This window comes from Danio rerio, chromosome 6 (genome assembly GCF_049306965.1).
Source record: "Danio rerio strain Tuebingen ecotype United States chromosome 6, GRCz12tu, whole genome shotgun sequence".
Classification (NCBI taxonomy): Eukaryota; Metazoa; Chordata; class Actinopteri; order Cypriniformes; family Danionidae; genus Danio; species Danio rerio.
The window spans coordinates 12,135,600-12,152,500 of record NC_133181.1 but is presented as its reverse complement, the minus strand read 5'-3'; the positions used below and the strand labels follow the sequence as shown (position 1 = coordinate 12,152,500).

General features: G+C 37.3%; 1 protein-coding gene across 3 annotated transcripts in view; it reads left to right on the top strand.

Annotated features, from left to right (window-relative positions):
• Positions 1 to 16,901, top strand: part of myo10l1 (myosin X, like 1) — a 153,922-nt gene that overhangs the window by 57,392 nt on the left and 79,629 nt on the right. For all 3 annotated transcript variants that reach the window (XM_073953718.1, XM_073953717.1, XM_001924006.9), the window contains one exon: positions 10,591 to 10,689. Coding sequence is in view for 1 of the 3 variants with exons in the window: in XM_001924006.9 (XP_001924041.3) it covers positions 10,591 to 10,689 (99 nt within the window). In the remaining 2 variants the exon portion in view is untranslated. The remainder of the gene's footprint in view (positions 1 to 10,590; positions 10,690 to 16,901) is intronic.

The following is a 16,901-nucleotide window of genomic DNA, read 5'->3' as shown; positions in this document are numbered from 1 at the left end:
CGGCCCTGTGACACATGCATACCAACACAGAAATTCACAAATGAAAAACAGCTTAATGATGTTTGACTGATCTTTCTCTCAAGCGTTCGTCTTGTTCTTATTAGGAATTCCTAGCTTTACACAACCAAAGATACAATATCTCTAGCAGGGATCAGGAGCTGCTAATTAGTGCAGATGCAGAGGCTGCTGGCCTGATCCGAACGAAGGAATCATTAATGAGAGCTCAGACCCTGCGGAGAGCGGGTAATCGTGCGTGAACAACACAGATGAAAGAATTCAACGTCTTCATCAACACATATCTCTGCTGTTGCTCGCACACAGCTGTCAGTAAAAATATACTCTGGAAAACATCAAATATGGGAATAAGGAGAGTGCTTGTGTTGGTGAAGGGTCTTTATAGAAGATGTCTGAGAAAACGTGAAGCGACATTAAAGAGGTAGTTCACCCCACAATTTAAATGTACTTACTATTTAATCACAATCAAGTGGTTCCAAGTATTTATGTGTTTTCTTTTAGTCTGTTGAACACAAAAGAAGATATTTTGAAGAATGTTCAAAACTGGTAACCGTCCACATTCATACTCAGCAGACAATTTGATGTCAACATACCATTAGATTAGATTAGATTCAACTTTATTCTTATTACACATGTACAAGGCAACGGAATGCAGTTGAGGTCTATCCAGGACTGCAATAGCAGCAAGTGCAGAATATAGGTATAAGTTATAAGTGCATTCATTGAAAAATGTGGGTAATATTTACAGATGGATGTACTATGAACATCATATACAAGTCATATTTAGTGGAATCAGAGATCGACAAATAGATGAGCATACTGTATGGTTCCCATTAATAATCAGGGATATGCAAATAGATTTGAACAAACATAATACAGGTTATTATTGCCTATAAACAGGAATTCAAACTAGATATTTAGGTATGTATACCATACATTTACAAATGGGTTTGTACAGTGTTGTGCAATTATTATATGCTGTATTAAGTGTGCAATATTTAATAGTGATATTAAAAAACATGTCAAAACACAAATCAATTTGATGTCAAATGTCAATAATCTGATGTTAAAACGACATCAAATTGACATCTGACAATTATCTGTTACATTTGAATGTTTTTTTTACACCAACTTTAGATGTGAATTGTATGCCGTTTTGACATCAAGGTATAGTTTTCATGCATTGTAGGGATCCCGAATCCAATGTAAATTAGTGACTTAAAATGGAAGATTTCAGATAAATGAAACTTTTCTTATATCATTGTATGTTTTGTGATGATATTTTCGCTGTCAAAACGGCATCAATGCTTGATTATCAAATGGACATCGAGGTTTTGACATTAAATCTAGTAGCATTTGTAATGTGTTTTTTGATGTAGTTTTGACATGGTGCCTGCTGAGAAGTGGGAAAAGCAAACAATAGCAGAGAAACCATGTCGTGTTAAAGGGATAGTTCACCCTAAAATGTAAACTTCTTCGCTCTTTAATCACCCCCAAGAATTTTTTTTTAAAATTCTTTTGAACACAAAAGAAGATATTTTGAAGAACGTTGGAAACCGGTAACACATTCATACCCAACAGGCCACTTGATGTCAAAACAACATAAAAAAACACGTCAAAAACACATCAAAAATGCAAATCAATTCCTTGTCAATTGACTTTGATGTTAAAACAATATCAAATTGACGTCGAACATTGGCGTCCAAAAATCATGTCAAATATCTATCAGGACTGTCTTTTGATCGATTTTTGACATTTTCTTGACACCAACTTTAGATGTCAATTTAATGTGGTTTTGACATCAGGGTAGTTTACATACATTGTAGAGAAACCGAATTCAATGTAGAAATTTGAAACTGAAGATTTCAGAGGAATGAAACTTTTCCTATATTATGATACTTTTTGTGTTGTTAATGTGGTGGTCAAAATGGCGTCAATGCAATATTTAGATGTGAAATGGATGTCAAGGTTTTGACATGAAATCGATTAGCATTTTTGAAGTGTTTTTTTGATGTGTAATTTTGACATAATGGTGAGAAAAACAAACAATAGTTAATAAACCATGCAGTGTTAAAGGGACAGTTCACCCTAAAATGTACACTTCCTTACTTTATCACCCTAAAAAGTTTTTTTTCTTCTTTTTTTGATTTTGGTCAGAATTTAATGGATGTTTTGAGCAGTTACATATTTAATTGGTTTTCATTTATTTATTTATTTATTTTTATTTAGTTTTAATTGATTTTTTAGGGACATAACCATTGAGAACAAAACAAACAAATAAAACTTTATAATAGGTATATACATGAATATACATAGATACATATATACGTATATAGGCAAATACATCCCTTCCACACATGTATATCTATATACATACATATTTAAAAATATGAAATTAACCTCATTAAAATAAATAAATAAATAAATAAATAAAATAAGTATAAAAAATTATAAAAGGTTGCCAAACATTTTCACAATGATGCATAACCTCTAAAATTATGTAAATGTTCAATTATAACTAATTATATTGTCGTTGTGGAGAAAGCCAGCCATGTACTCCATTTCTTTTCAAAGATCTCTGATTGAAATGGAAGTGCATGTGTCATTTTTTTTCATTTCCTCAACTTCTGCTATAATTTTTAACCATTCATTTATTTAGTTGGTGAGTCTTCTGTATACCATTCCATAGATAAAGTACTTCGAATGATCTAGGAATATGAAGATCAAAAATATAATTGATGGCGGAGTTGATGGTGCCATTTCCCAAAAACTGTAAATTCCTGAGCACTGCTGGAATATATGCGCATGATGTACCTCTTACCACACAATTCCCCCAGCAAGGATGAGTAGTCCCCCATTGGTCTTGATTCCGAATAATACCTACTTCTTTTTCCCATTTTGATCTTATATAGTCTGTTGTCAAACATTTTTTATTCGATTGAACACAAAAGAAGATATTTTGAAGAACGTCGGAAACCGGTAACACATTCATACCCAACAGGCCACTTGATGTCAAAACGACATAAATACACATCAAAAATGTCAATTGACTACTCTGATGTTAAAACGACATCAAATTGACGTCTACATGACATCGAAAAATCGTGTCAAATATTTATCAGGACTGTCAATTTTTGACGTTTTTTTACACCAACATTCGATGTCAATTTAATGACGTTTTGACATCAAGGTAGTTGCATCGTAGAAAAACCGAATCCAATGTAAATAATTAATTTGAAACTGAAGATTTCAGATGAATAAAACTTTTCTTATATTATAATACTTTTTGTGTTGCTAATTTGGTGGTCATAAGGATGTCAATGTTAGGATGCCAAATGGATTTTGACATTAAATCGATTAGTATTTTTGATGCGTTTTTATATGTGGTTTTGACATCAATGTAGCAAGAAAAACAAACAATTTGAAAGTCAATCATTACCAGATTCCACCTTTCCTAAAAATATCTTCGTTTTTTTTTTTTTAATGGTTATGGGTGTAACCATTATGGGTGAACTATCCCTTTAAATACCTGAACATAGGGCTAGATAAGATTATTTATCGATATAAGGCTGAAATCTAAATTTAGTGTCTTTGTTTCTACCAGTAGTTTGAATATAAGTTTGGAAATGTGTGGAGTTTATGAATGGATCATTTATTATTGTTATTAATCTTAAAGATCCTGTTTATATTCAACAACAATGTCTTCTAAGGAAAATGAAATGTGTGAGTGTGCTTTGCACAGTTGGCTGTTGTATGTGTTTTCTGCCTGGCTTGGTTATTTACCCAGAGGCAGAGCCGTCTGTTTTTTTTTTTCTTCACCACTTCAGTCTTCACCACTGTAGTTTCTCTTGACTGGAGGTGGGACGGCCCGTCATACTCAACCATCTGTTGACAAAGAGCAGCTCCTGTTTGTCTGTCTGTCTCTCGGTCTGCCTGTTTATCGGTCTACAAATGCATGTGGCGTGGAGGACATCATTTCTGAATCAGTGTGGCTAATGTGCCTGTCTGGGAAACTCACGCTTATTGTTTTAGTTAGTGGTTTTGGTGGATTCGCATATTATTCTGTTAGTTTATTTGGGCAGGAGTAAGTATATGTATGTCGAATGAGTCAAAGATTCTTGCATGCCTGTGTTTTCTAGCTGTGGTTTTCTGTGTTGGTTTCATACACCTATTTCAAAATCTTTAATTACAGTAGAATAATTGTGAATTGTGACTTCCAAAATTCACTATAGTGCACATTCAGTCAACTTACTGTTTGTTTTCTTGGACAAGTTGTCACATTTTTCGTTAGGCCATGCTTTCATATGCTGTGAATTTATTCTGTTTGTTAAAGGTGCCATAGTGATGCATCCTTCTTTAGATGCACTTCTTTAAATACCTTTAAATTAGAAGTTTTATATATTCGAAAAGTATAAATATTCTACATTAGTACAACTAATTTTAAATCACATGAGGAATGATATCCTTGTTTTATAAGACACTAATGGATAGCTTTAAAGAAAATTCCCTCTCATTCATTTCAGCATGGTAAAGATACCTTCAAGTATATTACTGTTGAGGAATATAAGTCTTTTAGCTCAAACTCAAACCATTAATACTAGAATGGATTAAATATTGTATTGCATTGTAGAATACTGCAATGAAAATGAATGATGAGGATTTACATTACATGTGTAAAATTACATTGGATTAACCCTAATATTCCAGACTATTGCACAAAATGTAAAGAAGAACTTGGAAATTTGGAAGGAGGTGCTTGGTGTGGTTTGTGAAATGGTTGGTGAAAATGTTTCTTTGGAACCAAAACTTTGTTTATTACACTTGTATATATATATATATATATATATATATATATATATATATATATATATATATATATATATATATATATTTTTTTTTTTTTTTTTTTGCTTGTTCAAACTACTTATTCAAAATAAAAATTTTAGATTTCATTGGGACAACTTAATTTTTATGTTCAATAACCATAAATTTGTCAAAAGTGATCAGTTAACTTAATCGATTTGTGTTGAGACAAAATGAATCAATTGTGAGAAACTGCATTTTTACAGTGTACATATTGTAACGAGGAGTCTGACACGGAGGGATCCATTTGCAGTTTATTCATTAAACACAGTTTAATCACAATCACACAATACGCACTTGCGTGCAAACTCACATCAAACGTAGTTAGTATGGGTCTAAGGGCTGGTGACTGGCTGTCAAGGAGTGTGATAGCAGGCATGGGTCAGAGGCAAGCGGCGTGGATCAGAGGCGAGATATCAGGCAGGGTTCAGGGCAGGCAGCGTGGAATAAAGTAAAGGGTACAAGCAAGGTTCGAGGCAGGCAGCAGGCAAGGCAAGGCAAGGCAAGGTCGATATACAGCCCAGGTAATACACGGGAGATCAGGCAAGGAGATACCACTCAGTAATGTCAGGCAGGGCAGAACAAGACTTCGCAACAGAGTGAGTGTGTGAGCTGCTTATATGTGTGTGTGGATCATCAGTAGGATGAGCTGTAGGTGTGTAACAATCAGTGTCTGAGTATGACGTAATGCTAGAAGTCCGGTGATGGTGACCTCTGCTGGCCAGCGAGGGGAATGACTGGGACCGAGTCGGTGACACATATATATCCTGAAAATGTGTCAGTAAACTTATAGATTTCAGCTTTATAAAAGTTAAACGTGTTATGGAAAAATACCCAAAGACCTGTTCTTGCACAATGGTTAAAGGAAATGTCTGATAATCTTGCTCTTGAAAAATTAACAAATTTAATCAGAGGTAAAGCAGAGACTTTTAAACAAGTCCCATTTTGTATTGTTTGCTGGGTTTTGTAATATAATTCAAATCAATAAAAACAAAGTTGGAAAAAATTATGCCACAGAATATTTATACGAAACTGAAGAGTTCAGTACATGGAAATAACATACCATGCACTGCAAAAAAAGCTTTTCTTACTTAAATGTTTTGTCTTGTTTCTAGTCTAAATATCTAAATATTCTTAAATCACGAAGCAAAATTATTTAGGCCAGCTGTTGGCCTATACGGTTGCTATGAAAAGAACAACGCATGTCTGAGCATACTCCACATTGGTTTGGGTTTTTTTATTGTCAAGTATTCACAGATTTGAATAGACTGTTTTATAACATATAATTTGCCTGTGCATCTCTGTGTTCACAAAATCAAATATTTGTAGTTTTCATTGTGAAAAGTGATTAGTTACTTAAAGTGAGTAAATCCATTGCCTTAAAAGCAACAAGTTGACTTTACTTGAAAATAAGTAAACTCGTAACTTGTAACTGACAAGTTGACTTAGCTTAATATTAATAATTCAGCTAATTCTACTTACTTTTTTAAGTAAAGTCAACTTATTGCTTTTTACAGTGTATATAGAGAAAATAACAGTTTGAGACACTTTTGTTGTCTCATTAAACGGTCAAAAAACAAAAAAAGGTTTATCATTTTTATATTAAAATGGAGTCATGTAAAAGCTTACGTAATGCGTTGGAAGTAGGCCTAATATGTATTTTCTGTTGGAGCTGGTGATTGTGTATTGAATTTCCTCTGTAATGCTGAGGGCTTATCGATCTGTTTCCCAATTATTAGTAGTTAACATCATACAGCTGGCCATAATTCAGTCCGGCACTCGCATGGAAGAGCACAGATACTGCTGTGGAGAAGAGCAAGAGGACACATCTGAAATGACATCAGTGCTCACTGTGCTCTGTGTTATTGCATTTATAAGCTATAAAAATCCAGTACAGCACAAACCCTCTATAGTAATATTGCTTAGCCTAAATTATTTCATTCTTCTTTTGTACATGTTTCTTTTTCCCACTTTGTGAATGTTCTGTTTTATGCAGAAGTCTATGACTTGTCGGCTGGTGAGATGAAATATAGATTTTAAAGGTTTTAAACATTATTTTTATTTAGTAATTATGTAATTTCTAGTTCTCGGTTGTGGCAGCAAGGGCATGCGCTTCATAAAACATATGCTGGAATAGTTGGCGGTACATTCCATTGTCGCGACCCCTAATAAGTGAAGTTTATTTATAAACTAATTTCGAGAGGATCACGTACTTATAATTGACATGGCCTTGGGTCAAGCCAATATACAGTACGAACCACCAATCAGACGATTCCTAATTCAGTATAAATAACCAAAGCATCTTACCTTTAGTCATCTTCATCTTGAAGAATCCCCACCTCCCACCCCCTCTCCTCCTCTCTTTCTCAATTGACCTTATTCTAAAATGCAGAAGTGCGCCTGTTTTTGGGATTGTCTTAGAACTTCCGATTCAGTCGCCTATGGGAGAAATGACTAGGAATAATAAACGGCAGAAAATGGCCAAACTACTTGCTCAACAAACAAATGTTTGCATGACTACACAGACCAAGTAGCATAATATAATAAGAAAATATTAAATTGCAACATCAAGCAGCGTAACGAGCAGTTGTTAACGTCAAAAAATGAATGGAAGTGAATGTGACCGGAAGTCGCGAGACAAAAAGATTCAAATGGCTGCGCCCACTCGTCAGCTGAGAATAAGGTGAATAGGGCAGCATGGTGGCTCAGTGGCTAGCACTGTGGCCTCACAGCAAGAACGCCTCCGGCTCGGGCCTCCACCCAGCCAGTTGGCATTTCTGTGTGGAGTTCATGTTCTACCCGTGGTTGTGTGGGTTTTTTCCCGGGTCCTCCGGTTTCCTCCCACAGTCCAAAACATGAGACATAAGTAAAATGACTACCGGTAAACCAAATCAGCACCATAGTCAAAATCCACCAGCAACACACCCTCATAGCAAACTTTAAGCAGCAGGAGGGGGGAGGGGTTCTCGAGATCTACCTGAGCTCAAACTCCCCTCTCGCCCCGCAAACGGGAGGGAGCCCTGGGCTCGAGGATCTCATGAGGTCAGGGCTCTCTCCCGGGACAGCATGCCAAACTAGCTATTTCCAATCATCAGCTAAGTGTGAACTCTTGAAATAAAGGACTAAGCTGAAAGAAAATGAATGAATGGATTATGTATTTGTTGATTATATATTGACCGCATTTTTCCATTTGAAGCTGAAGAATTTATGTATATAGTATATACAATGAATATACAGTGTAATGTACACTCAGATTTTGTTAATCAATATAACAAATAATTGTAAAATAAAAGACTGAATTATGATTCTGAGTTAAAGCTAAAAAAAAAATATTTTATTGTCAAACAAACTCCAATAATCTTTGGTTTATTTGTAATGAACAATTATGGAATTGAATATTAATTCTGTCAAAATGGTAAAAGGATTGATGGAAAAAGAGTTTAACATCTTATTTAAGACCATAAATCTACAAAGAGTTAAGAAAGCGAAATTAACTCTCAAATATGGTTTATTTTTCACAACAAATATTGTTTCTAAAAGCTTTGTAAAAGGGATGAAATATTAAAATAAAACTCTGTTGACTATAAAATAATAGTTTAGTGATATAAATTGTAATGAAGGTATAGCTGAGAGCAGACTTGCGGATCCAAATGCAGGTTTAATTAAAAGTTCAGTAATGCAATGGTCAATGCAGGGGCAAACAGGTGTATGCAGGCAATCCAGAGTTAGTAACACAGGCAGATGATCAAAAGACAGGCGGCAGACAGGGATGAACAAACTTACAAGGCGAGGGTCAAAACACAGGAAAACAAACCAGGAGAAACGCTTTGTAATGTTCATGGAATAAACAAGATTCGGCCCTAAATTAATGAATGTGAGGTGTATTTATAGTCCTTGTAATCAATGTAAATGAGCAGCAGCTGTGTCTGTGTGCAGGTGTCCGGATTATTGTCAGCTGTTGCCAGCGTTGATGAGCGCAGGGGTTTCTGGTAGTTGAAGTACGTTCAGCGGTGATCTTCCATATACCCCGCTGGCAATTGGTACAAACTACAGGAAGTGATCGCCAGCAGAGACAACTCCACTGGCAATCACAACATAAATCAATATAGTTTAGTATTTTTTATTTTGTTTATGCTTTTTTAAAAAGGCAAATTATAATGGAAACAGTGGTGACATGGTGGCTCAGTGGTTAGCAATGTCGCCTCACAGCAAGAAGGTTGCTGGTTTGAGTCCCGCCTGGGCCAGTTAGCGTAACTGAGTTTGCATGTTCTCCCTTTGTTCGCATGGGTTTCCTCTGGGTGCTCCGGTTTGCCCCACAGTCTACTAAATTGGCCTTAGTGTATGTGTGTGAATGAATGTGTATGGATGTATCCCAGTTCTGGGATGCAGCTGGAAGGGTATCCGCTGTGTAGAATATATCCTGGATAATTTGGGGGTACATCGTGCTGTGGCAACCCCTGGTGAATAAAGGGACTAAGTTGAAGGAAAATGAAACATTTTAAACTTTTTTTTAAAGTTTAAATGGTGGGTATTTGCTTATATAGCAAGATGAAATGTGAGGTGAATTGTGTGGATTTTTTATTTTTAATGACATGGATTTTGCAGCATAATTAAGTTGTTTGTTTGTTTGGAGAACCTTGTTTCTGTTTATATTTTTATATTTTACATTGTATATGCTTTCTGACATACTCTGAGGGCTTGGCCTTCACTTAACTGCTCTGTAATAGTACAACCCTGAAAGTTGTACATTAATAGTGAATGAATCTATGATAATTTTATCTTTTGTTGTGTTTCACAACCCCAAATCAGAAAAAGTTAGGACAGTATGGAAAACACAAATAAAAGTACATTACAAAATCCTGGCTGCGGAGGAATAGGATTCAGGTACTTGACTGGCCTGGCCTGCAGTCCTGACCTGTATCCAATATAGAATATGTGGCACATTTCAAAGCGCAAAATGCGACAACAAAGACCCCGTACTGTTGCCCACCTTTAGACTTGTTTGCAGGAAGCAAACACTTGATCACTTGGTGTCTTCAGTACCTAAACATCATTTAAGTGTTGTGAAAAGGAAAGGCAACATTACAACGTGATAAACGCATCACTGTTTAAATACATGTTTATTTTGAGAAAACAAAACAAACAATAAAAATAATGAGGAACACATTAAGTGAAGTTTCACAAACTAATTTCAAGAGGAGCACATGATATGATTGTGCACTGCTGGCCACTCATCCGTAATCAGTAATAATCCAATCAGAATGATCCTAGCTTAATATAAATGGATCCCTTTCTCCTTATTGCCCTATCTTCGTTTTGGAAGAATCCCCCCTTCCACCCCATCTACTCCTTTTTCTCCCCTTCTAAAGGGGGAGTGATCAAGACCTACCTGATCTCGGATCCCCTGAACCTTATTGACCGGGCGGGAGCCCTGGGCTCAAATATCTCCGAGCTCAGGGTTCTCTCCTGGGACAGCATGCCAAACCTGCTATAAATGCCAAGCATATCTAAATGGGAACTCTTGAAATAATGTTTGTTGTTTTGTCTGCAATAAAATACAAGTAAAAGTAATTTTAGAAATCACTACTTCCTTTTTTTTATTTACGTTTTTAATTCGGTCCCAACTTTTTCTGATTTGGGGTTGTTTGACTTTGTGCCTCTTACAAGCAACTGGGATGTGTAATCCACGATTTGTGTTTGTGTGTTTTGCAGGGTTCTCGAGTGTGGGTGAATCATAAAGATCAGCTGCTTCCCTCTACAGTGAACTCATGTGGAGATGGAAACCTGGTGCTCACCACCGACTACGGCGAGGTAAGACTCAGTAATCTGTCATAAAAACACACACATCCAAACACACAGATGCTGCCCTTTATGGCTGAATGGATGATGTGTGAGTCAGAGTTTAGGCTGGTTTGGTATTGTGCTCTGAATGTCATCATAACAACACAACAGAGGATGTGCGTGTGGATTTTAGAATGAAACTTTGAATGTCTGTTGTCTATGGTGGCAGAGAGAGCTTAATGCACAGCATTTTAAGAAAACACATACAATTACCAAAAACACCAGGGGTCTCATGTATCAACGCTGCGAACGGCAGGTTTCACGCTCAGAATCGCTTACGTTTGGATTTACTAACAATGAACTGAAGGTGGGAATGTGCGCAGCTCCACGCCAGCTTTATGGCTTGCGTTTGCACATTTTTTGTGCGTGTCTGTTTTATTTTCATTGGCGACTCCTAGAGGCAATTGTGTTAAATTCCTCTCTACAAAGTGTCTGAGCCTTGCAATGGCAGCTGTATGAGACGGGTTCATCTAGCAGGTATATAAGGTTTCCATACCATACAGTTGACCAGCTAAACAATAAAGCGCAATTTGCAGCGGTCGCCTGTTTTCCCAATGTAATCTGAGCTGTCTACTGCACACACATTGCTATAAAGACACTATCTGAAGATGAATTCGCATGCGTGAATCAGAAACATTTCCATTCAATAAATGTGCAAATAAAATATGATGCACAGACTTATTAATGATTCCTACTTGTCTTTCTCGTGATAAATAGTTGGCAAAATCTGATATGTAGCGGGGGAAAAAAGGAGAAAGAGTTCATCAGACGCTGGATTCGAACCGAGTTCATGCTCGAACGTGTCAAAACATGTTGACCTGCGTCTTACGAGCTGTGCCACTGAGACTGTTAAGAATTCTGCAACATTTAACACCTATAAATCACACTATTTCTTTTTTAATTCACTCAGTGCGATGTTCACACCCAACTGTGTTAACCGCATCAGCTAAACTCTCCTACTCTATTTTTTTCTTTTGTTGTTTATTCCGGAGGACAAACTTGCAAATAACACCGCTTTTCTCTGGTCTACCTCCGAAAGCAGCACCTCCAATTCACATTCTGTTCAAAGTTTCTCTTCTTGCTTGCTTTTTCCATTGCTTTTTTGTTGGGTTTTGCCAAAGTAGAGTCATTAGCATATTCATACGGGGGAGGAGGCAGGGAGGGGTTTTGTGCTCGTGCACGTTGCGCTCAGTTTCACGTTCATTCGGATGTACAAAAGAATATGCGTGAGATTCGGCGTACGCAGTGTTTCATACATCTGAATTTTTTTCTGCGTACGCACATTTTTACGTACGCAAAGTTTTAGTATGATTTCCACGCAAGTCTACGTACATGAGGCCCCAGCAAATTTAGTTTGACAGCACACATGTTGCAAATCCTCAAATGCATACATAAAGAAAACGCGCTACAAATTCTCACAATGCAAAAAAATCAAGGAAACATGCTGCAATTTACCACAACGCATGCAAATAGTAAGGAACACAAGGAAAATGTTTCAAGGGGACCCAAAACGTGACAGACCTAGCTATTTAGGTTATGGTTATTTAGGCTAATATTATACAAAAGACATGGCAATTGTGCAATCAGGATGTTAAAATAAACAAACAAAAAAACAATTTTAATAAAAAAATAAATAAACAAAAAAACTCGCCTTCCAAAGATCAGACGTGTGCTTTTACAACATTATTTGTGGTCAACAACTGCACTGGAATCTCAGACAGTACTTGCTTCACAGACATGACAAATATATCCACATAAAGCTTATATCTGTACTTGTAAATAAACCAACTACATCTGAAAACAAAAGTTTTCTGGTTTTGTAATCTGTATGAAACGAACGCAAAGTACATTCCTTCCTGTCAGTTACACATCACATGACAGCAACTACTCAAACGGCCACAGTTTTTTAAACAAGAGTCACTGTCATTTCTGGAGGAGATTACAGTGTAACACCATCAAGACCAAGTTGTGGATTACTTCAGAAGACCAGCGTGATCAGACGATCATTATCCAGAGGATGATAATGTGTAGAATGCCCATAAATGAGGCTGGTGTCGTGATCTTAGTTCTTTCGAGTGCGCATGCGCATTAGCTCAGGCAACCAGAAATTATGCAGATGTTGTTTGATTCGAACATTTAGTAACAAAACTTATGAGATGATTGTCGTTTAATTGTATTGGTGATTCCAAATGTATAATGTAAACGTAAGCTCGGCTAACAGTTTTGGAGAATTTGATGTTTCCCAATTCAGCCCGAGCATACTGCCCACGAGGCATTTCAAAGATGGCCGCCGAGTGACTTAAAGAGACTTTGGTTAACCTCTCTAAGCTACCGTAGTTGTTATATTAAGTCATTAACCTAAAAATATGCTTTTTTAATATATCCTATAAGTGCGTACAGGTCACTAGACCACCCTGAAAGGTCTATACCTCACTTTGTCTGGGAAAAAGTTTTTCCACCGCAGTGAAAATATTGTTTTTGAAGAGGAGATATGAATTGAATATGGACGTCTGGGTTAATGAATCATCAAGAAACAGAACATTGAATAACAATACATTTTTCACAAGTTGTTCATTTAGTGTCGAATGAAAGATGAGGTTGAGCTGCATCACCTTTTAAAGGGTAACCTGTTACCATGACGACATCTGTTAGTGGATAACTCTACACTAAGGGCAGCATACTCTGCTTGTTCTACTCAGTCTCTTTCTTCCATGTTTAATGTCTTTGGTTATTTCTCTGCGTGTATCACATTGCACCAAAACCGGCCAAAAGCTTGTGTAGAATGTTGGAGTGCATTACAGATGTTCATATGATACAGTCTCTCTCTCATTGTCATTATGGGAGGGTGAATGTATTGATTTAGCCTAAGATGTTCAGTTGGCAATTACACACACAGACACATGTTGGTATTAATGGTTTATGAGGACTTCATTTTTGTATTAAGGTTAAGTTCATTAGTTAAGTTACATTCATTCATTAATTTATTGTCTTGTCGGCTTAGTCCTTTTATTAATCCGGGGTCGCCACAGCGGAATGAACCACCAACTAATCCAGCAAGTTTTTGCACAGCGGATGCCCGTCCACCCGCCGCAACCCATCTCTGGGAAACATCCACACACACACACACTCATACAATACGGACAATTTAGCCTACCCAATTCACCTGTACCGCATCTCTTTGGACTGTGAGCACCCGGAGGAAACCCACGCAAAGGCAGGGAGAACATGCAAACTCCACACCGAAACGCCAACTGTGGTTGGGAACTGAGGTTCGAACCAGCGACCCAGCCACCTTCTTGCTGTGAGGCGACAGCACTACCTACTGCGCCACTGCCTCGCCTAGTTAAGTCACAGCTAAGTTAAAATAAAATAGGGGCGTCAAGGTGGTGCATTGCGTAGCACCATTGCCTCACAGCAAGAAGGTCGTGGGTTCGAGCCTTTGCTTGGTCAGTTGGGATTTCTGTGTGGAGTTTGCATGTTATCTCCGTGTTTGCGTGGGTTTCCTCCAGGTGCTCTGGTCTCCCCCACGAGTCCAAAGATGTGAATTGGGTAAAGATAAAATTGTCCGTAGTGTATATGTGTGAATGAGAGTATGTGGGTGTTTCCCAGGGATGGGTTGCAGTTGGAAGGGCATCCACTGTGTAAAACATATGCTGGATAAGTTGGCGGTTCATTCCGCTGTAGCGGCCCCAGATTAATAAAGCGACTAAGCTGAAAATAAAATAAATGAATGAATAAAATAAAACAAATCATTTACTAATTAAATTAAAGTGAATTAGTTAATTATGTTATGCTGTAAAAAATGCTTATATGGCCCTACGCTATCACTCCTAAACCAAAACCTCAGAGCAATCATGTAGCAAATTTGAATGTGATAAGACCCTGTTAAATATGATTTTTAAGGATTTTGTTTTACAAAGACACAAGCCATGTCCTCATAAACCAGCTTAATAGAGTACTGTACAACTAGGAACCCGTGTCTTTATACACATTTCTGTCCCTGTAAACCACCAAATTCAGCACCCACACACACACACACAATTGTTTTTGTGAAAAGTGGGGACATTACATAGGTTTCCATTCATTTTATACTGTCCAAACCGTATATTGTATTGCCCTTACCCCACCCCACCCTTAAACCCAACCATCACAAGAGACTGTGTGCAGCTTTACTCTCTGATTAAACTCATTCTGTAGGATTTATAAGCATTTTGAGAAATGAGGATGTCACCAATGTCCTCATATTTCACCTTCTTTTTGTAATACCTGTGTCATACACGTCATTATACAGATTTGTGTCCTCATATGTCACAAAAACACGTACACACACACACACACACACACACACACACACACACACACACACACACAGTGCTGACTGAGGTAAGTAGTTTGTGATGGCTGTGAACTGAGCTGGGATGTCAGGCTAATAATAACAGCTGTGCTGGCCTGGATTCAGCTCAGAGAGAGGTAGATGAACAGCAGGGAAGGGTTATTTGTATGTACAGGTGCATAAAGGAAGCCTGTTTGCATTTGTATTTGTCTACAAACTTTTTGTGTGGCACATTTGTGTTCCTTCATGCGCATCTGTTGGTATGCTTTATCAAAAATATCATTGCTATTTTCTTCAGGTAGGACAACTTGAAGTCATCATTACAGTTCTTTTATTGTTGCTTTTTCTTCTTACATATGCCATCTAGAATTACACTTGACATTCTGGGAGGCATGGTGGCTTAGTGGAAAGTCGCTGGTTCGAGTCCCTGCTGGGCCAGCTGGCATTTCTGTGTGGAGTTTGCATGTTCTACCCGTGTTTGCATGGGTTTTGTCTGGGTGCTTCGGTTTCCCCCACCGTCTAAAGACATGCAGTGCAGGTGAATTGAAGAAACTAACTTGACCTTAGTGTATGAGTGGGTGTGTGAATGAGTGTGTATGGGTGTTTTTGAGTACTGGGTATCCACTGTTTAAAACATATTATGGAATAATTGGCGGTTCATTCCGCTGTGGCGACTTCTAAAATAGAGACTAAACCGAATGAAAATGAATGAGTATTATGGTCTTTTTTTTAATGGAAATTCACATGTAAGCAGACAATGAGAGATAGTTTGATATACTCTTATTTATGGTTATCATATGTATAAACTGGGGCAACACAGTGGCGCAGTGGGTAGCACGTTCGCCTCACAGCAAGAAGGTCGCTGGGTCGCAGGTTCAGCTCAGTTGGCGTTTCTGTGTGGAGTTTGCATGTTCTCCCTGCGTTCGCGTGGGTTTCCTCCGGGTACTCCGGTTTCCCCCCACAGTCCAAAGACATGCGGTACAGGTGAATTGGGTAGGCTAAATTGTCCGTAGTGTATAAATGTGTGTATGTGTGGATGTTTCCCAGAGATGGGTTGCAGCTGGAAGGGCATCCGCTGCGTAAAAACTTGCTGGATAAGTTGGCGGTTCATTCCGCTGTGGCGACCCCAGATTAATAAAGGGACTAAGCCGACAAGAAAATGAATGTTTAAACTGTTACAGTATATGCCTAGAATGCAATGATTGCCGCTTTGGTTAAAAGTATCTGACAGGAACATTAGTGTGTTGTTAATGTTTCCCAGTGTGTTTGTGAATCACTAAAGGGGAATTCACATTTACTAGATTTACAGTGAGAAATGATTTACAGTAAGTGAGATTTGATTGGCTTGATCAGCTTTATGGAAATGAACAGTGATGTCTACTGATGGGAGCTCCTGTCATCTTATACATTGGACATTACAATGCTTATAGGCAACTATCTATTAGTTTTTACTGATTCATTATTCCTGCTCAAAATTATTTTAAAAGCATCATATGATGTTTTTTTTCCGTTATGAAAATGTGTTTGAAGTTTTGAATGTTCAGACATTTTTTTGTCAACTTTTCTCCAAAACTGCTAAGATTAGTTTCAGACAGTACTTGTATAAAAATTATTAAATGGTTTTTAGTATTTTTATTTATTTATTTATTTATTTATTTATACGCTACACTAGACAACCAAATGCATTTGTTTAGGTGTTTTAGTAGACTTGCTAATTCTCAACACTTGTCCACAGGAGGCTTGACATAGAATGAAAATAAAATAAACACACATACACTATTATAAGCATCAAAACACATTATGAACACATAAACATTATAATTCTTCACGTAAAATTGCTACAAAGCAA